This window comes from Eublepharis macularius, chromosome 6 (genome assembly GCF_028583425.1).
Source record: "Eublepharis macularius isolate TG4126 chromosome 6, MPM_Emac_v1.0, whole genome shotgun sequence".
NCBI lineage: Eukaryota > Metazoa > Chordata > Lepidosauria > Squamata > Eublepharidae > Eublepharis > Eublepharis macularius.
Window position 1 is genome coordinate 136819475 of NC_072795.1, and position 22330 is coordinate 136841804.

Sequence of the window (22330 nt, forward strand, 5' to 3'; positions counted from 1 at the left end):
TCTTGATCTGAAGAAGAGATCTGTGACTCCCGAAAGCTCATCCCCTACCACCAATTTTGTTAGTCTTATAGGTGCTACAGGACTTTTGCTCCTTTTTACTGTTACAGACTAACACGGCTACCTATCTTAATCCTCTACCACAGGACAAGACCATTGTCCGTTTACCTCACCATCGTCCAAAAGACTCGCCTTTAACCAGACCCAACTCAGGTTTCTGTAGCCATACAGCAGTTAAAAAGTAAATGGCTATGTAATGATTTTAAGTAAATGCGTGTGTGTGTCTTTAAATGCTTGGTGTGGTATAGAAGAAGAGTGGGGGTGAAAGAGAGGGATGAGGGAGTGAGATGATTGGCTGATGACTGAGAGTGTGGGCGGAGTGAAGGCAGTTTTGGACTGAGAGTGGAGAAAAAAGATTCAGTCAGGGCGAGAGAGGCCGGCTGTGTGCAGCCTGAGCTTGTGTATGTTGTCTGAGAGAAATAAAACCTGTGTGGGAGCCTGAACTGTGTGTTTGGGAAAGAACATTCAGTCAGGAAAAGCAGGCAAACTGTGTGTGCACCTGAAAAGAGGTTTTACTTGTAATTGAGAAAGAAATTAATATCAGAAGCAGGCAAACTGTGCGTGAAGCCTGAGAAAAGATCTGTGTGACTGGGTTTAAGAAAAGTAACTTTAAGAATTGAGACCTACTCTTTGAAACCATCAAGTTTTAGAAATAATATGAAACTGATACGCTTCTTATAAAAATAAAAGTTTACTTTGTTTTTTTTATATTCTAGAGTATCTGTCATTCCTATATCCCATTCCTTTTCTCAGGGCCACATAGTACCACGAAAAAGCCTGACCCCTGGGCACGTTATTAAAAGGAGACATTTAAGTTATTCTGGAATTTCATTCCTGGTGGCAGCAATCTACCAAGAGGGGCAAGAATAAAAAGGCTTAAAGACCAAATCTACCCAGGAGAAAGAAAGGGGTTGTAACAGGCTATTAAAAAATAAGAGAGAGCCCAAATGGCCTCAGAATGCCCCCTCAAGCCATTTCCCCATGTCACAATACCGTAGGAGGAGATTTTACCCCATTTTTACTGCTCCACATGCACAGAATACACGTGGAGCAGATAAAATGGGGGGAAACTCCCTCATCTGCTATTTTGAGATGGAGAAATGGCTTGAAGGAGCCCCCTCCTCCCCCACGGAAACATTCTGAAGCCATTTAGGGTCTCCTTTATTTTTAACAGCTACTCCCCAAAGCTGCCATGTAGCTGCAGGGAACTCGAGTCGGGTCTGGGGAACCTGCACGTCTAGCTTGGCCCTTAGTTTAACAGTGTTTCACTTCTATCCCGCACTGAGCTCTGATTTCTCCAACCCATTGCGACTGCCCTCCCACCATAAGAGTCTTGTTCCAAACTGACCTGGGTTTTGGAGTCAGGCCTAAGCCAAGGGAGGTCCCCGCTGCGCCGCAGCTCAGCCAGTTTGGCATTCAGCTTGTGAGCCAACACAATGGTCAGTGGCATACACTCTTCTGTCTCATCTGTCGCATAGCCAAACATCAGGCCCTGCAGCGGGAAGGAAATTTTCTGAAGTTCATCACAACTTGACAAAGAGGACTTTCTGTTCTTTATTCTCTTTCAAAGAGTCCTGTGATATGAGACCTCTTTTTCTATCCTGGCATAAGGTTGCTTTTCTTTCCTTCCTTCAACATCATGAAGCTCCTGAATACTCTTTGCTTTATATTATTTTAAAGTCTCTACTTTCTCCAAGGAAGGAAGGTAGCATGGCGTAGCCTGTCCTCATCAGATCTCAGCAGGGTTGGTCCTGGTCAGACCTTGGTTGGAAGACCATCAGGAAAGATTGGGGCTGCTCTGCAGAGGAAGGCAATGGCAAGCCACCTCTGCTTCTCACTTGCCTTGGAAGCCCACTGATGGGGGTCGCCAAAATTCGGTTGTGACTTGATGGCACATATGTATGTTCTTCCTCCAGGTGGCAGAAAATTCAAAGGCAGCCTTTTATTTGGGAGCAAAGGTACCAGAGACTTATGGTGTCTTTCGTTGTAACGGGGGCTTATTTTACAAAGTTCAGATTGAAGAAATTGGAGTCGGGGAGCAAATGCTCCAACGGCGTCATTCCCAAATTAGATCAAACTGTTACTCTAATGGTGGTGGAGTGTGTTGTCAAGTCATAGCTGACTTATGGTGACCCCTAGTGGGGTTTTCAAGGCAAGAGACTAACAAGTGGTTTGCCATTGGCTGCCTCTGCAGCCCTGGTCTTCATTGGAGGTCATCAATTACTAAGCAAGGCTGACCCTGCTTAGTTTCTGAGATCTGACGAGATCAGGCTTGCCTGGGCTATCCAGGTGAGTGTGCTACCCTAATATCCAGAAACTATCTAGTATATTTTTAAGATTTTTGAAAGTCAGTGTGGTGTACTGGTTAGATTGTTGGCCCGGGACTAGGAAAACCTGATCTCAAATATCCACTCACCATGAAACTCACTGGGTAACCTTGGGCAGTTACACATTCTTTCTCTCTGCCTAACTTATATCACACAAGGTTTCGATGAGGATAATATGGAGGAGTGGAGAGAACTACGTATACCATTCTGAGCTCCTTGGAGAAAGGGACAGTGGTGATAAAAACGGACTAAATAAATAAATAATTTTTATCCCACTGTTCCTCAAAAGGTCTCAGAACGGCATACACAGTTCTTTTTTATCAAAACAACCACCCTGTGAGGTAGCTCAAGGTGAGAGAGAGCAACAGTCCCAAGGTCAGCTCAGCAAGAGTGGGAACCCCAAACAGGCCCATTGTGCCCAGCCTCTGCAATGGGCATATTACTGTTACTGGAACTCATCAGAAGGATGTCAGGTCTTGCCAGGTATTTTCCCCCCTAAGCACTTCACTGCATCACTCAGGTGTAGGAGTTAACATTACTTTATTAAAGAAGAATACCAGGATCAAGATGGTCAGACAGGATCATTGGCTGAAGTGACGCAAGACAGCAAAGCAAGGTTAATTATAGGGCAAACTCCCCGCCCCCCAATGGGAAAGAAAAACTGTTAGGATTTTGGTGCGTGGAGCCAGGGAGCCAGGAGAGAGGGGAGGAGGGAAAGGATGAGATCTACTCAGTCTCTAATGAGGTTGGTGTGGTCTTGGCTGGAACTTCAAGGCCACGATTGCAGGCCAGCCAGGAAATGATAACCAAAACACCTGCAAGATAAGCAGCTAGCAACCAGTCAACAAAACAGTCTGCATGTTCTCAGAGGCACACTACACACTGCAGCAAGAAATTCATAACACATGGCAGATATGCTGGAGATGTATCTGACAAAGGACTTAAGAGCCTCTCTACACAAGACATCTTACACAGGGATGCTCAAGTGTAGGGAGATGCAAGTTTAGTCAGGAAGCATAGTTTAAAAGGCTCTGTCAATTTCTCCCCTCTATGCAAAGGTAGTTTAAAAAGAGAGCCCTTTGAGATTGCTCTCAGAGGGTTTGTTAATTTCATCTTTGCCTCCTAGAGTTGTCAATTTCTTGGCCATTTCACCTCCCCAGAGGTGAAGATGAAATTAGCAATCTCCGCCAACTCTCTTTTAAAACTACGCTTCCTGTTTGGCAGCCATGTGTTTCTCATGCTTTAGTCCTCTCACCTCTGCCAGAATTATTTGCCCCTCCATGCTCAGGCCACATGAAATCCCTCACCAGATTCTGGCACTGGCTTCCCATTCCTTCCATCCAAGCTCCTCACGGCCTCACTCCACCAATTTTTCTCTCTGGTAAATTTATATCTTGCCCTTCCTCCGTGGAGATCAGGGCACCTCGAGAAAGTCCCGTACTCAAATCTCCATTATCACAGCCACACCATGTCCTGCACCTTTTTTGCCTTTCATAGAATCATAGGATTGGAAGGTACAGGCAGGAAGGTAGCGGCTGGACCTTAGGAAGAACTTCTTCACGGTCAGAGTAGCTCAAAGGTGGAATCAGCTGCCTAGGGAGGTGGTGAGCTCCCCCTCACTGGCAGTTTTCAAGAAGAGGCTGGATGAATCTTTGTCAGGGTTGCTTTAGGCTCATCCTGCGCTGGGCAGGGGGTTGGACTATAAGGTCTGTGTGGCCCCTCCCAACTCTGTGATTCTGTGACCTCCAGGGTCATCTAGTCCAACCCCCTGCACAGTGCAAGAGATTCACAACTAACCCCCCCCCCTCCACACACACCCCTAGTGACTGCTGCTCAATGCCCAGAAGATGGCAAAACACCTCCAAGATCCCTAGCCAAACTGGCCTGGAGAATATTGCTACCTGACCCCAAAGTGGCAATCAGCATTACCCTGGGTGTGTAAGAAAGGGCCACGAGAACTAAGTACTGATGTGACCCTTCCTGCCCTCCCTCTCATGATCTGCCTAGGTTCACAGAATCAACATTGCTGTCAGGTGGCCATCCAGCCTCTGCTTAAAAACCTCCCAAGAAGGAGAGCCCACCACCTCCCAAAGAAGCCTTTTCCACTGAAGGACTGCTCTGTCAGGAAGTTCATCCTAATGTTTAGCCAAAAACTCTTTTAATTTCAAATCATTGGTTCTGGTCCGACCTTCTGGGGCACCATCCTCTATATGACAGCCCTTCAAGTACTTGAAGATGGTTATCATATCACCCCTCAGTTGTCTCCTCTCCAGGCTAAACATACCGAGCTCCTTCACCTTTCCCTCATAGGACTTTGTCTCCAGACTCCTTTGACTTGACAATTCTTTGTATTTAGGGAGGGAGGGAGAAGCAGCTATATTATCCAGTAATCCAGACTGTGGATCCATGAAGTGATGCTTTCCCTCCTCCCAAAGAAAACATCTTGAAACATAGGCCGTTTTGACACGTCTTCTCCCCCTCCCGAAAAATAGCGCAAAACTTACAGAACGATGGGCCTTCATGGTGTGATTTTCCATCATGACTTTGCTTCATGGTGCTTTTTCTGATGTCATCGCGCCACGAAGCAAAGTCATGTTGGGAAATCGTGCCATGAAGGTGCATCATTCCATAAATTTTGTACTATTTTGGGGGAGGGGGAGAAGACGTGTCGAAATGGCCATACTATATGAACCAGTATCCATAGCTTATTTGTTTTTGGCTGAATACCCAGTACAATGGAGAGGGAATGTAGTTTATGTTCTGAAGCCATAAATCTGATTTGCTGAATTACTTTTTTACCTGGTCCCCAGCACCCACTTCTTCTTCAGCTCTGTCCAGATGAACACCCTGGGCGATATCAGGCGACTGTTGTTCCAATGCTACAAGAACGTTGCAAGTCTTGTAGTCAAACCCTGTGGAATGTTATAATATCTTATATATAATTAGTCTGGATGTAAGATAAGTGTAATAACTAACAATGGTATCAAAATATTTAAAAATATAATGCAAGATATCTTGTAGGATTTTTTAAATAATGAGATTTATTAAGAGGGAGAGACAAAATATCTAAGTTTGTGTTATAATCTGAATGTGATGTATACATGTTATAGAGTTGTTATATTGTATTTTTAAACAGTCCTTGTAAGGTGTATCTTAATTTTTCCTCAATTATAAGTGTTATCCCTGTTCCTTTTGCCCCCCCCCTTTTGTACCCTATTATTTGTTTAGAAAATAAAATATAATTTTAAAAAAGCACAGGTTGGGGATACCCAACCTGACATACATGTCAGGGATCTAAGCACGCCAGGGCCGATTCAGCTCAGAAATGCAAGACAGGAGAAGCTGACACTATAGCATAACCCCGCAGGTGTTTCAGATAAGGAAAGCAGCACGGGAAGCCCCCCACCACTCCCTAGCTGAATAGCAACAACATGCTTGCATACTGCCCTTCTAGACAGTCTAATGGTGAACAATATCACAGTTGTTATTATCCCACTATACAGCTGGGGATCCGGGGCTGAAAGGAGTGGCTTACCCAACCCTGATAGATTCATGACTACTGGGATTCAATCCTGCAGAGTGCTGATTCCCCGCCCAATCACTTAACCACTAGGCTACAGCAACCCCAACTTGGGAACATTAGTTCCTGGACGTCACGTATGTCTGTAAGTCAGATCTCAAGTGTCATCCAGGTTGGCCCTTAAGTGATGACTGAAAAGGAAACCCCACAAAATGTAAGAAAGACAGCGATGTGGTTCAAGAAGCAAATTGATTAAATAGAAAATGTCATTGACCCAGCTTGTTTGGACTGTTAGGAACCCTTAGGGTGGCCAAGATTTAAACTGGTCCCTCCGGCTGTCCCTTTAATATTAGTTTGATCTGCAAGCAATTTGCAGGTGTTATTTTAACTTTATGGCGTAAAATACTTCTATTCATTAAACCTCTTAGTGGGAAATTACTTCCCCCCCCCTGTCAAGTTGGTATGTGGAGCCCCCCTAGTGGGGCAGATAACACCTCTGCCAGGACCATTCTGGATTGGGAAAATGGCACAGGAAGAAAGACTAAAGTTCCTCCTTCCCCGCATGCCACGTTCCCAATCCGAACCCAGCCTCAGCAGCACTTCGGAATATAGAGCCTCTCTACACAAGACATCTTACACAGGGATGCTCAAGTGACTTACTTTCTTTGTGGTCTTATATTCAAGTGTACTCGGTCTCCTTAGCAGTGCATGTGTATCCACAATGGGAGAACGGGTGTCAGATCTTTCACGTGAGCGTCCCTGCATAAGATGTCACTGTTGGGTCAGGAAAACCCATATCAAACTTGGTGGGAAAATGTAATGTTTAGCTTGGTCCCTTTAAATTAGTCACTAACCCTCCAGACAGGAAGTATTCAGGATCCAAAAGGCAATCAGTCGCCTGCAAGGGATTATCTTTACTCTTTGAAAAGGCATTTCTCTAATAAAGGGAAGGGCTATTAATGGTTGTGTTTGCACCCTGTGGAGAAGCAATTTCTCTTTCTCCTGGAACATTTTGCTACAGCTCTTTCAGCTGCAAAGAACAGCAATGGAACCAGTCAGGAGTAAGCTTCTCAGTCTGCCAAGAAAAGTGGCAGCTTGGTCTCATTTCTCAGAATTAAATCTGCTGGGCTCCGATTGCTCTTTCGTGCTACTTGAAACCAAGCCTTTCCTAGAACCATCTGCTGCAACTCTTCAGGAACAGGGAGGGTTCTGGCCAGCTGCTTGGGAGAGAGAGACCTCCCCAGGCAGTGAGCAGATCCACTCCTGCTGTGGTGCTTGCGCCAGAGGAGATCTGCTGGAACTTTAACCAACTACCAGATCAGATGTTCCTACAATGTCTGTTCAAAAGTGAGGGTAACACATCCAAGGGACATGGGCTCCCTTTAGTAGAGCACTTCGTTTTTCTGCGACCAAATAATACAGGTATCTGGAGGGGCATGTTCTAAATAAATGTAAATATTGACCAGGTGAAAATGGCAGCAGGTTGGTTTGTGTGGTATTCCAGGACAACAGCTGGTGCAAACACACCAACGCTTAAAATACATACCTCCAGGGCTTTTTTTCCTGGGAAAAGAAGTGGTGTAACTCAGTGGGTTGACCTCGGCGAAAATGGTTACATGGCTGGTGGCCCCGCCCCCTGATCTCCAGACAGAGGGGAGTTTAGATTGCCCTCCATGCCACCAAGCGGCGTGGAGGGCAATCTCAACTCCCCTCTGCCTGGAGATCAGGGGGCGGGGCCACCAGCCATGTGACCATTTTCAAGAGGTTCCAGAACTCCGTTCCACCGTGTTCCTGCTGAAAAAAAGCCCTGCATACCTCTGTCTGCTTAATGTCCCTGTGTTCATTCATATCATCTCAGCCTTGTTGCCTTTGGTGTGTGTGTGTGTGTGTGTTGTTGTTGTTGTTGTTGTTGTTGTTGCCCTCCATATTTCTCATTCATACTCTTTTTTAGTTTACTTTTTGCTGCCATTCATAAAGTGGAATCTGAAGAGCTAAGGCAGGGATCTCCCAACCTTGTGGAGCCTTTGGGACCTTTTGAGAAAGGGTAATGGTGACACCACAAAATGGCTGCCATGAGGTGAGCACTTGCCTTGTGGAGAAGACATTGGCTGATTCCGCACACGTTGGATAATGCACTTTCAATGCACTTTATCAATCGTCTGAGGTGGATTTTTTGTTCCGCACATGAAAAAATCCGTTCCAAACGATCTATAAAGAGGATTGGAAGTGCATTATCCAACGTGTGCGGAATCACTCATTGTTTGGCTTCACTTTCCTGTGAGAAGGGAAGGTTTGTTTCTTCAGCTCAGTAATGCTGAGCCCAGGAAACCAGCTTTAAGGTTTGCAAGAAGTGTTGTGGCCAAAGCAACACATTTAGTTGTCCATGTGTATGACTGTGGGTCAGTTGCAGCCAAGGATGGGAAGTGGGATCAGGGATCATTTCCAAGGCCAAGAATCTGGGTTTACGGCCAAGCTGAGAGCACGTTGTCGGGACACACCTGCCTGGGAAGAGCTCACTCTTTGCTAGTCAATTTAGAGGGCAGGAGTAATCGGAAATGCTTTGTTTTTTCTGTTCTATTCAAGACTCTGTGAACCTTCCCCCCAGGATTCCGGAATCAAGCAGGTGTCAGGAAACACATTTATGGGCACCGAGTTAGGGAATCACTGAGGAATCACTGAGTTAGGGAATCACTGAGCTAAGGCCAAAGCAACATATTGTGTTAGATACGTGGCCACCATCACAAGAATAATAATAACTGCACTTATATACTGCTCTTCTAGACCGATTAGTGCCTCACCCAGAGCAGTGAACAAGTTAGTGTTATTATTATCCCCACAATACAACTGAGGAGATGGGCTGAGAGGAGTGGCTGACCCCAGGCCACCTACTGAACTCAGGGCAGTGGTGGGATTCGAACCAGTAGAGTGCTGATTCAATTCATTTGTGCCAAATCAATTCATTTATTTTCCCTTTCTTCCTCCATAACATCTAGGACAAATTACTCGTGTCCCAACATCACAACACTGTCTGCTTCCCGTATCCCACCTCAAGGCTGGTTTGCAGGGCACGGCATTATGGGCAGAAGCAGCAAATTCCAGCAAAAATAGCAGGGATGCTACAGAGCACCCCAAATTAAATGAGGTCTGTGGCTTCTCTACTGAGAGAGTTCTAAGATAAATAGTTTTGCCCTTGTTCCTGAAGGGCTTGAAGCTTCTCTTCTGGAAGTCTCTGAGCATTTCCTCAGGCACTACTGCACTGGGGTTTTGCCTTCTCCTAGCAAAACATGCCAAGATGGACTCACTCTACAGTCTTTGACTGGCCAGAAGGGCTATGCGGCACTGAAGCAGACATCATTCCATTTCCCACCAACCTTTTGCGGAATCATCATAACCAATATGACTAATTGTGTCTCGTACAACTCGCTGGTAATCCACCACAGCTCGAGAAGTGATCTCCCCGCAGAGTAGCACCATTCCAGTTTTACACACCGTTTCTACGAGAAAACAGGTGGGGCAATCGTATTAGGCTGGATGAAGAATTCTTCCCAAAATAGAAACATTCTGTGCTCTTTGGTACTCGTGTCTCACAAGATCTTCACTAAAATATTTTACAGTCCTTTCACTTTATAAATAAAATTTTTAAAGTTACATTTTATTCCACCACCTTTTGTCTAAAGACCTCAGAGCAATACATATTTCTCCCAGATCCTCTAGCATACCTTCACATCAACCCTGTGCAGAAGGTTAAACTGCAAGTTTAAACTGCAAGATGTCTAAACAAGACATCTTATACAACAACGCTCAAATGTTAGCCAGGAAGTGTAGTTTATAAAGACAGAGCCTAAGGGTCTGTCAATTTCACCTCTCTACAGAGCCTGCAAAGATTGCTCCTCAGAGGGTTTGTGAAATTGGAGGAGGGGAGGTGAAACTGACAGTTTTCCTGGGAGGCAAAGAGGAAATTAACAAACCCTCTGAGGACCAATCTTTGCCGGCTCTGTAGAGAGGTAAATTGGACTTAATTTAAACTACACTTCCCTGCTAGCATTTCATCTCCCTACACTTGAGCGTTCTTGTGTAAGATGTCTTGTGTAGAGAGACTGTAAGAGACTGGGTCACCCAGTGATTGAATGGAGATTGAAACAGAAATCTTATTGCTGCCCCCCCACACACACTTCCACCATCAAAGAAGAATGTATCTAAAAACAACAACTCTATTCATCCCCTATGTGTGTGTGTGTGTAAAGTGCCATCAAGTCATAACTGGTTTATGATGACCCCAGCAAGTGAGAAGCAGAGGTGGTTTTCATGCTATCCTCTGGAGAGTCTTCCTTAGTGGTCTCTCATCCAAGTACTGACGCTGCTTAGCTTCTGAGATCTGAAGAGATCAGGCTATACCATGCCACCTTTCTTTCCATTCATCCCTTAAACCCAAGGAAACCCCCCACAAGGCTTGGGAACACGAATGATACAAAAACGATCCAGCCAGCACGAGCTCAGTTGCATTGGGAATATTTTGCTTTCCCCTCTGAACCCTTCAGCTAAGCACCAATGAAGAACTGATGACAGAGAAAGAGGGTGAAAGGGGGGAAATTGCCTTCTCTCATTTCTCCCCCTCACTCCATCCTCAATTATTTCTTCACAGATCTCTGAATATATATGAATGCTAGTTTTTTGGGTTCTACCTCTTTGTTCTGCTCAAGCATGACAAAGCAACAAAATCCAGATGGAATTATGCCGGTAGGAATTGACCCCATCCTGGGGCCAAACGAGCTGAGATTCAAGGAATTCTGTGCTTCAAGCTCACACTGTTTTTTGAAATTCTGTGCTAAAACACACAAGATGAATTACAAGAGGACACTCAAGTGAAGGGAGATGCAATGTTAGCTGGGAAGCCGAGTTTTAAAAGACAGATCGGAAGGCTTTGTCAATTTCCCCTCTCTACAGAGCCAGGGGAGATCACACCTCAGAGAGTTTGTTTATTTGCAGCAGGGGAGGTGAAACTGACAGAGCCTTTGGGGAGGCAAGATGAAATAAACAAACCCTCTGAGGAGCCATCTCCCACTCTGGTACAGAGGTGAAATCGACAGAGCCTTCCAATCTGTCTTTTAAAGCTCGGCTTTCCAGCTAACATTGCGTCTCCTTTCACTTGAGCGTCTTCGTGTAATTCGTCTCGTGTGTTTTAGCTCTCAGTTACTGGGCATGGGGAACCCCAGTTCAAATTGGGACTGCAGCAATCTGCTTAAACCTTTCCCCTACCACACCAGTGTTCTCAATCTGAAATAGCCCAACGGGGCACTATCTGTCTCACTGGAGCAAACCTATGGGTGCTGCATTTGTACTCATACATTTCCCCTACAGGGCAAATAATGGTTTCCCAGGACCATTTCAGATCGGAAAAATAATGCAGAGGGGAAGGCTTAACCCCTGCTCCCACACTTCCACAATGTGCTGCCGATCTGCCCACCCCATCAATGAATTTTAAAAACCAAGCATAGAACGTCCAATGCCTTTTCTGGTTTGGCCCATGAGGCTCCATTTGATTTCTATGTGACAACACAAATCAAGCACACCTGGGACAGGTTTGGAGGGGGTGGGCAGATCCCCCCACCCCCGCTCTCTAAAATTCTGCCATGCATTTATGCATCAATGGCAAAATTAACATCTTCTATACACAACAGACCAATCCTAGAATTTCAGGAAAAAATGGGAAGTTTTCTTGAATTATGTAGCTGAATTTTTTTTAAAAAATGAATGATTATCAGCAAAATGGAGTAATTATTAAATTTGTAATTTGATATAATGTATTCTAATATAAGTAAGTGAGGAGATGGAGGGGAGAAGTATTTTGTAGTTTACATATTCTGTAATTTATAGTTATCTTTGATTCATATAATTATGTTATAGAATTCTTTTCTTTTTTTTAAATATTGTTTTCTTATTACTAAAAAAACGTCTGCCAAGGATTTTGGCAATATATGGATCCTCCCCATTCCACCCCTTTGCTAGCAAGTGCAGATGTCAGAATAGCTCTCCGATGAGATGAAAAGGAGCGATTTCTTACCACAAGCGACCTTGGCATTTGGGTCTTGGCTCAAGTGAGCGTCGAGCACAGCATCGCTGATCTGGTCACATATCTTGTCTGAAAGAGAGCAGCAGAGACAAGCATTGAAAAGTTAGCATGGGGTGATGGGGACTGTGTTTGCTGCACAAAACTGTGAGGATGAAAAGGTGGCCTTATTGATTCTTTTCAGCATGTGGAAATCTGTGATGCACAGCTTATTCCTGTAAAGAAAGCCAAGGAATCAAAGCCAAAGAGAAGCCAGACCCTAAGAAGCAAGAAGATGATACCTGAACTGAATGGAAGGTGTGTTCTTTGCCACATTGATTTTATGATTGGGGACAAACTGTAGCAAAGCAAGGCTTCCAAAGTGCCTTTCCACCTTTTCTCTCCAGCATGCTGATCTCCAAAGGCCAATTCAGACTTTTGTAGGCAAGGAAGGAGTTCTTATCAGTTTATGTAGCAAAAAGCCTCATGCCAAACAGAAGTGTTCACTCCCCATCAGACTCATAAAATCCAACAACATACTAAAGTAAACAGGTCAGCTGAGACCACAGACTGATGACCAGTGCAGGAGGCCGGAGAGTTTTGTCTCTGTCTGCATGCTTGGGAAGATACAGAGAGAGGCAAAACTCTCCAGCCTCCTGCACTGGGTGGCAGGGGGTTGGACTAGATGGTCTGTGTGGCCCCTTCCAACTCTATGATTCTATGAAAACCACAATGTCTGTGGTGGTCCTTAATAAAGTTTAAAAACAAAACAAAACCCCACACAATTCTCAAGCCATCAAGAGCATGCCACCACTTTTACTGTCATAATATAATAATATATAATCATAACATACAATCATAATTTACTGTCAGAATATAATATAATGTCAGAAAAGGAGAGCTTTAGGCCTAGGGTTGCCAGGTCCAGGCCGGGAAATTCCTAGAGACTTTGGGGGTGGAGCCTGGAGAGGGTGGGGTTTGCCAAAGCGAGGGGCCTCCCTCCAAAGCAGTCCACCCTCCAAAGCAGCCATTTTCTCCAGGGGAACTCATCTCTGTCACCTGGAGAACAGTTATAACTCCGGGAGATCTCCAGCCACCACCTGGAGGCCTCTGTTATTTAGGCCTCTGTTATGATTGCTGTGTTGCTGTTTACACCAGACTTTTTTTCAGGTCAACTGTGCAGAAAATTGTGCCTCTCCAAACACTTGGGAACGTGCAGTGGACATTCCCTTTTTGAAGCACAAGTGGACATGACTTCCTGAGGGGCGTCTCATAGATGCTTGGAGATATAAAAAGATCCCATATGCACTTCAGGTGAAGTGGAATCATTGGAACATGTCTTTTTTTGTTGCCCTTTTTACAAAGAACTACGAGATAAAGACTATTTCTCCCCTCCTTGATAGACCAACAGTTTTTGCAGATAAGGCCTCCTTGGAGAAACTTTTAATAGATGAAAACTCGACTCTCTCCAGGCTAATAGCCCAGTTTTGTGCTCAGGTGATAACATTCCACAACAAGCAACAGGATCATACATAGGCCATTTCCACACACGTTGAATAATGCACTTTCAATGTACTTTTGCAATCCTTTTGAAGTGGATTTTTTGTTCCACACATGGAAAATGAGTTTCAAAAGTTCACTAAAGAGTATTGAAAGTGGATTATCCAACGTGTGTGGAAGCAGCCATAGAGATCTCCTTCTTCCTTTCTTTTGGCATGATCTCAACGATTTTAATGATCTTAACATATATTTTAAATCATATTATGTATTTCTTATACCTCACATTTTATATGCTGGAATTTTATTTGGGACTGTTGTAAATGTATGTTAAGGGCTCTTAATGGTTGTTGACCTCAAACAAATAAATGCATGAATGCTAGGAGATGTATGCCTCCACTTTATGGTTCATGTGGAGAAATACTTTTTTACTTTGAAGACAAAACTCCTACATTCCGTTTTAAAAGTTTTTTCTCTCTCCTAGTAGAAAACGGTGTGTGTGTGTGGGGGGGGGGGGGATTGCTCCCAAGTATTGCTCAAGTACCAACCATCAAAGATGTGGAAATGCTAATAGCCATGGTTGCTGGGGACAATGAGATGTTCAGTTCACACCCTAACTGGAACTGACACCTAGAAGGGACACAGAGACAATAGGCTACATGGCATCGCCCTGAATATTTCAGGAAGTGGTTTTTTTGACCCACAAAGGGGTTGAAAAACAGAGGAGATACAATTCCTTGGTATGGAGGTAGAAGGGGTCCATTTTGGCTGATGACACCTGGAGGATCTCTCACACCTGGGCTACATCTTGATGGCAGCCATTGCTAAGTGCTGCCCGCCTGGATAAAAGCTCCACGGTAATAGGAAGCTTCTAGCAAACAGTAACTTCTAAGTGAAAGAGCTTGCCTTAAAATAAGCCCAGTTCAGGTGTGTATTGTGTGAGGGACAGGAGAACTGCTTGTTTGTACCTTTTTTTGTTTTCCTTGCTCAGTCTGTTTTGCGCAGAGAGGGTGTGTGTGGACTTTTTACTTCTAATAAATGCTTTACTAATTCAAATGCCAGTAGTAGTTCACTATACCACATAGACCTCAACTGTTTAAACATGCTATTCAAAACAGGCACCAGGGAAAAAGAGGCAACTGGTTGTTTGATCGCCAGTCTCCTGGGAGCGTGCGTGTGCAGCAAGCCGTCCCTATGGTAACCAGTCTTTGGGTAGCAGGAGACGTGGGCACTAGGTACAGCCTTAGTGTGATAAGAAAGCTGGAACTATTGGCAGTTAATTCCTCAAATGACCAGTTGGTGACAGCATGCCAAAGAAAGAGCAAGAGAGAAACCTCTCCAAGAGTTAGGAAAGTTGAGAGGGCTGACAGTCTCTCTACACATTACTTCTTTTACGAATTTTCCAACAACAACAACATTCAATTTAGGACAACTTAACGCCCAGTCTGAGTAGTTTACAAAGTATGGGGGAGGGAAAGTATTATCCACTAACAAAAAGAGTGCAGAGGGGAGACATTTTTACATTTCTGCTGCTCCACGTGGAGGTATTTTGTGCACAAGCAGCAGCAGAAAGGGGGAAACTCTCTTCCCTGTACTGTTTTTGCATGGAGAAAAAAGCTTGAGAGAAAGCCTGGAGCTCTTCCTCCCCCGGTGGCAGCTTTCTGAGCCTATTTGCATACTTTTTCAAATAGAAGCCAATCCCCGAGGTAATGTGTGTCTGCGTAGAGCACGGGTTGGCTCTGTGGAGAACTCATAAAAGAAGTAACATGTACAGTGACTGTATGAGGGTGCAGCTTTGCTGGGAAGAGACTCGGGGCAGTTGCTAAGCACCTAGACAACTTGGAGAGCCAAACGGAGTGGTGCTAGTGGGGCCATTTGGCTGGAGTTCCCAATCCGACTGAAGGAAATGCACTCACAAATATATGTTGTGAGGCTATATCCTCAGACAGGGAACTCTAGTACAGGTTGCTTAGAATTTGGTCATGGGTTTGGAGGAAAGCGGAAAAGAAGGGCTGGACTCATCTCTCTCTGCTCACTCTATGACTGACGCATTGCCCACCTCCAGGTTTGGGTGGCTGAGGGTCCAAATGTGCTGTCTGACAAAACTGGTTTTGAAGCATTACAGAACAACTCTGGAGCACGGACAATGACCGATCAATAAAAGGAAGCATAAAATAACATGTAGGATGGGGACTATGGTTCTCTTTGACTTTCTGAAAAACTCATTGTGTCTCCAGCCACAGTATGAGGCGTTATGAAGATTACTTCGTGGATTCCGGTACCTTTATGTGCAGAAATCAACTTGTGAAACTTTTCAAGGCATGCAGATAAACATTGTTGCCTGTTTAATTGGCGTAGCTGATAGTGTGCAGGCCAGCTGGTTAGACTGTAACTGGGAAGAGTGGCGGTCAAATTCCTTATGGATCATGGAGCAGACCCTTTCTCACAGCCTAACCTCCATCGCAATGTTGTTGGAAGGCCAAAATGTGAGTGCCCCAGTGGTAATTTGAAGAAGGGTGGGTTAAAAACAAAAGTGCTACTTATGATTCTGCTGTTTAAAAACATAGCTACAGGCACTGGTTGAGAAGCTGGCAATCAAATAAATAACGATAATAACAACCAGTATCAGGCACAACTCGTAGTCTCTCTACACAGACGTGAAGAACATGTGTCGGGACTCGGGAGATGCAATGTTAGCCGGAAAGGGTAGTTTATAAAGACAGAGCCAGCAGGGCAAAGGCTTTGCTATAAACTGGAGCTGTGTGAAGGAACTCTGAAATGCCAGAAGAGAAACTTCAGTCCGTTATAACCTCTCCAGGTCCAACCCTGGCTCTGGAAGGCAGCTCCAGCCTATTTCCATTCCTCGCTGCCCTCTGGTTGTGATCTCACACTGTTTTAAACTGGAGAGGTGAAATTGACAGCGCCTTCGGGAGACAAAGATGAAATGAACAAACTTTCTGAGGAGCGATCTCCACCAGCTGTTTTTTAAAACTAACATTGCGTCTCCCTACACTTGATGAACGCGCCCCGAGGCATCTTGTGTAGCGAGACTCCCAGTTCTCATTCTGTTTCTGTGTTTCCATATTGTGATCTATTTGCCTCTCTCAAGAGTTCCAGAGATAAGACTCCACCAAAGCAGAAGACGGAATACGTCTCCATCAGACCTCGGATCAGACCATGGAAACAGAGACAAGGGGGGGTGGGGGAAATATCCCTGGATATCTCACAGTGCATTTAAGGTGGTGCTGTTAGCCCCTTAAGATCCCTTAAGAAAGTGGTTCTCAAACTCTGGGTCTCAGTTCAGAACTGGACCATGAGGCTCGGACTGTTTAGCTGGAGAGAAAGGAAAAAAGAGGGCAAATCTGCTCCTTTATCTCATCTTCATCCCCAAGGATCTGGCTTTATGTGGGAAGTAATAGCTTACCCTCTCTGCCTGTAAGACCCACACCATCACTGGTGAATCTAACTTGACACCCCCCCCCCTGAGCTTGCGTCCCTGGGCCTCAAAAAGTAGAGTAGGTGTAAAAGTGGGTTCCAAATAGTTTGCGAACCACAGTCTTAAGCACAAAATTATAGCAGAGTTGTGAGCCCCCACGTGAGGACTCTCGGTTCTTGTTCTGTTTCTGCGTTTCCATATTGTAAGGCACGCAAGCTTTATCTTGGGGATAGCCAGGGGTCATTTCGTAGAAAAAGAGCTGGAGGAACTCGTTAGCATAACTCATCAGCACAACTCATTAGCATATGCCACGCCCCTTGACATCACTAGAAGTGTGTCATTAGCATAACTGATTTGCATATGCCACACCCTCTGACATCACCTATCCCAGCTGTTTTGGATCCAATCCTGGCCATTCAGGGCCAAAATTGGGCCCAAAATGGCAAAAAGGGGCTGAAAATGGCTGAAAAGGGGCCCAAAATGGTCAGGATCAAGCTGCTGCTGAGCAGCCATCAAAGGCCCTATCCGGGCCATTTCAGCCCCAATCTAGGCCAAAACGGGCCCCAAATGGCTGAGACTCATGTGGGCGGGGCCACCTGACATGTGACCTCTTTGGGGAACTGCTAGAACTGAGTTCCTGCGTGTTCCCCCTCAAAATGAGCCCTGGGGATAGCTGAAATCAGTTCCTTCTGCATCTCCCAAGCCTGTATCGCTCCTTCAGCCTGGGTGAGTGACTGTTTTATTTCTAGCCTGACAGCCTGAGACTCAGCTTTGCTAACCCTATTTCTCTGGACCTCTTTTCCTTCACCAATGAAAACCTGAAGTAGGGGTTGGGGAGACTTTAAATAACAGCCATACAGTTACCACCACATACCTGCATATTGATCCACATGTTGTGGATGGTGTTACTTGAGAGGATTGGCCAATATTAACTTGCTGACCAGTGACTTCTCAGAAATCTGACTCTACAGTCAGAAATAGGAAATGCTCCCGTATGCTACCCTGCCCCCAGGTTGCTGTTCCCACTCGCTGTGTGTCACAGAAGAGAGATTGTACAATCCCCCGCAAGACAACTTTGGTTTAAGTCTTCTTACAGAATTTTGAGCATTTTAATGTTCTTATTGTGCTCTTTATGCTGGAGGGCAACCCTGGTTAATGCAGAGGGGCATTTGTTATGCAACTGAACTTTCTGGTCAGTGCCACGAAAGAGCAATTAAAGCAAAAAAAATGCTTTAAGCTGCATGTGTAACACTATCCTTAGATATTCCCTGTCATGTACTGATAAAAACTGAAAGGAGTTGATCACATTTGAATCCCACACATATATAGTACAAATTGGATTTATCCATTTTAGTGTAAAACCACTCCACATTGTAGGACAAGTTAGGAATCTGCACTTAATCCATAATTATAATTGCTAAAAAGTGAGTGTGTGTGTGTGTGTTGAACTTGAGTTTCCATAACTGCTGTCCAGCTAGGATGGCTTGCCTCACTGAGTTTTTCAATGTCTGTCTGCTCTGAAGCAGCCTAACACCTACAAACAGCATATCGGGAGTGGAGTCTTGTCGTGTCTAGTGTGTACCACTGCCGGTAGAGGCTCGCATAACAGAATGATTCTCTATGCAAAAATATTCTGTATATAGATAGAATATAGGTGTGGGGAAGCAGGGTTCCTGCAGCCTAGATTTCATTCTGCCATGCTCAGTTTGCGTCTAGAGGAAGGTGTGGAAATAGGCCCCTGCTACTGTAACGATAAACAGGACAAATCTATGTCTGGGCTATACCCTCTTGAGTTCCAAGCGAGTGTTTCCAAGACTCCCTACATTAGTCCCTTCATGCAGAAAATGAAATGTTGGAGAGATGGGCTCCATCCTAATCTTATACCTGACATGCTTCATTTCTACATGAAGAGGACTTTTCCACAGAAAGGAGCCTTTGACTGGGTGAGCCTCCAGCCGCCCTCTGCACATCTCAGTCTAGATTAGGGTGGCCAGGTCCCCCAGGAGCCCAAACTGGAGGATGGGTGTGTGGAAGGAATATGTGCATCCAGAGGATTTTCTTCACACGTGCAGCATGCACATGCTCTGGAGCACTTCCTTGTTGTGCCAGGAATGACGTCATTCCCACCACCGCAACAAATGCTCTAGAGCACACTGTGGGGGCTCCTGGGGCTGTTCCCCTGCCTCTTCCCCCCCCCAGCCAAGTCAGAGGTGGCGGGGGCAGAGGCTGGGAACAGGGTATATCCCACCAGGGTAAAGGGATCCATAATCTGGATTCACCAATGTGTGATTCAATATATCCTGTTTTAAAATATACCTGAAAACACCTATTTGGCATTATTCAGATATATCTGGATTTAACTGTCTATTTGGGTATATTCAGATAAACTAGTATTTACATTTCTGAATTATCCAGATATATTCCAGAATATCCAGGAACTGCATTTTATAGGTTGCAAAATCTTGTCCCCCGCTCTGAAGTTTGCCCAGGCTACCGGAGGAGGGAGATGGGAGGCAATGTTACTTGCCTGCCAGCCACATGCCAGGTCTGACTGGCTGCCTTGTTAATACCGGCTTGCCAGCCTGGGTCCTGGGGTTCTCTGGTTTGATATTGGTTCTGTTGGGCTTGCAATGGCCCCAGGTTCCACCTGGCATCTGACACTGTTTCTGTAGGGCTTGTAACAGTGTCTCTTGCTTCAGGGCCGATTCCAGATGGCCAGAAATTGCGGTTTTTCTGCGGAGATAATCGCTTACCGGCCACACGTTCACTTTCGTCTCCATCCTCTTTGACTCGTAGCATCCCGTGCCGTCCCGCTTCCGGATGTTCGCACGGCCAACTGAGGTACCCGGGATTGGTTGTTTCCTCCCCGTCACAGTTGACGTCGGGGGGCCTTCATTGGTTCGCATTTTGTTTTTGGTTTTTTGGTTTTTTATGTGTTTTGCGCAAATGCACAAACGCACAGGTATGCGAATACACAGCGTCGACGTTTGTGTGCTTTTGTGCATTTGTGCATTTGTGCGCATTTGCGCAGTTTGATGTGCGCAAATGTGCGACTGCGCAAATAGCGCCCGGTTTTAAAAAAAAATTAAGGGAATATTGTTGCCGGCTGGCCAGCAAAGGAAGGAGGGAAAGGGGAGGGCCTCTCCACGGCGACAAAGTGTCCAGAAGTGTGCAAACCCGCAATACGGTGTTCACACCGTCCGCTTATAGAGCGCAACCGAGCGCCATGGACCGCAGGTAAGCCAGGATGGGAAATTGCGGGGATTTACGAGTGCTGTCGCTGAAAAAGCGAAAGCACTCGCTTTATTTGTGCCCGTCTGGAATCGGCCCAGGTTGGTTCTGCTGAGATCCTCTGGTTTGGCATTGGTTCTGTTGGGCTTTGTTGGTGCTGCTCACATTGGGAGGTCTGGCCAGCATGATTGCTCGTGTGTGTTTGGCTAAGGCTCTTTTTTAGGTTTCTGTCTTTGACCTGGAGAAAGCATGGAATATTGTTTTTTTTCCCACACATGAAATAATGGAGAGTGGCTGGGGGGTACCATTTCAGGGGGGGCTCAGGATTAGCCCCCCTGACCCAATTGACTTGAAACTTGGGGGGTCTTTAGTGGACAGGCAGGCCTAGGATCTCTGCAATTTTGGTGTAGTTTCCTTGAAAAACAGCCCCTCCACCCCCTGGAAATATTCCCCCATAGTGAGCTGAATATATTCAGGATTCGGAATGAAACCTGAATCAGAATGCTATAGTGGTATTTTTTTGACCTGAATATTGGGAATACAGAATATAAGTGGTATTCTAGATACCTGAATCTGAAAAAATGCAATTTTTTTAGTTCACACCCCATTCACCACCTCAATGAGAGCTAGGCCTGAAAAAAATGAGAAAGGAGAAGGGATTTTTAAAAAGGAAAAGTGAGAGGAAATGTGGCAAGGTGGATTAGGAAAGGAGCAGGAACGGGCCTGAAAGAGGCAACTGAATGGTAACAGCCAGGCTGCATTTATGGCTTGAGCAGCACAATCCTCTGTGGAGTGACTCCCATCAGAGCTTAAAGAAATGAATTGGCTTCAAGTAGAGTAACTCTTCTGTCATTTTCATTCAATGGACTGAAATTTCTGGAAACATGATCTCGTTTTACATTCCAGAGAGAAAAGACTGGCATTTCTGCTGAAATTCAAACGAAGATGGAGCTTGGGTGGAGAAGGACGTAGTAATCTAAATGAAATTGGGGTAGTGGCAGATTTTAAAACACACCAACTTGGCATCGCCAAAGCAAGGAGGAATCATACCGAACAGTCACTTATGGGAACTAACTTGTCCTAACTGAAATATTTGCCCAAAACCTGTTGCGTGCTTTTCTTGGCAGTTGCATAACAGAGACATGTGCATGCCAGACTGTTGCACAACCATCCAACTTTGAACTGTCTAAGGTTTACTTTACATTCGCTAGATATCGGATGGGGGGGAAAACATTAGCATAACTGCAAAAACAAATATGCGTCAGATGATTCTCTCGCCACACAATTTCAGATAATGAAAATGAACCCCTGTTCCAACTGATGAAATTACAACCTGGGCTGATTTGCTTCATTGTGATACAAAAGCCTTACAATGCAAACCAATGCAGTTACTCTAGACTACTCTGTAGTGGTCATGGTGTCGGACTAAGGTCTGGAAGACCCAAATTCAAATCTCCACGCTCCCTCAGAAGCTCTCTGTATGATCTCACTCTCTCAGCCTAAGCTACCTCACGGGGTGGGGGGGAGTCATTGTGATGATCTAATAGAAAAGGGGAGAAGGATGGAAGCTGCTTTGGATTTCCAGTGGGCAGAGAAATGGGATAAATACCTAATAAATAAACAGAGCTTATTTCTTGGGGCTGAGACTGGAGTAATTGCAAAGGGATGGTGTTGTAAACTGTGCTACAGTGTGTTGGAGATGGCATTCATTCATTTGGGTTTTATAGTATAGTGAAGTTCTTGGAGGGGACTAAAGGACCCAAATAGGTTTCTGTCCCCCAAAAGCATGTCTAAAAAAGGACAAAGGGCGGGGGGGACTTAACCCAAACAAAATCGAATTAAGAAACAAAAAGGTTAAAGAAATCCCAATCCACGGGCCAAATATTAAAATTATTAAATATATATACATATACACAGGGCTCATTTCTAAGGGGAACGCGCAGGAACGCAGTTCTGGCAGTTCCCCAAAGAGGTCACATGTCAGGTGGCCCTGCCCACCTGACTCTCGGCCATTTTGGGCCTGTTTTGGCCTGGATTGGGGCTGAAATGGCCCGGATAGGGCCTCTGACAGGTGCTGGATCACTCTCCCGCTCAGCAGCAGCCCGATCCTGACCATTTTGGGCCCCTTTTTTGCCATTTTGGGCCCAATTTTGGCCCCGAATGGCCAGTATTGGGTCCAAAATAGCCAGGATAGGTGATGTCAGGGGGGGTGGCAT

At 45.2% G+C, this 22330-nt stretch overlaps 1 protein-coding gene across 1 annotated transcript in view; it reads right to left on the minus strand.

Moving 5' to 3' along the window:
* Positions 1-22330, minus strand: part of MAT1A (methionine adenosyltransferase 1A) — a 37930-nt gene that overhangs the window by 9347 nt on the left and 6253 nt on the right. The window contains exons 2-5 of the mRNA XM_054982494.1: positions 11966-12043; positions 9276-9398; positions 5184-5296; positions 1406-1549 (exon numbers count right to left, since the gene is read on the minus strand). Of these exons, the coding sequence (XP_054838469.1) occupies positions 1406-1549; positions 5184-5296; positions 9276-9398; positions 11966-12043 (458 nt within the window). The remainder of the gene's footprint in view (positions 1-1405; positions 1550-5183; positions 5297-9275; positions 9399-11965; positions 12044-22330) is intronic.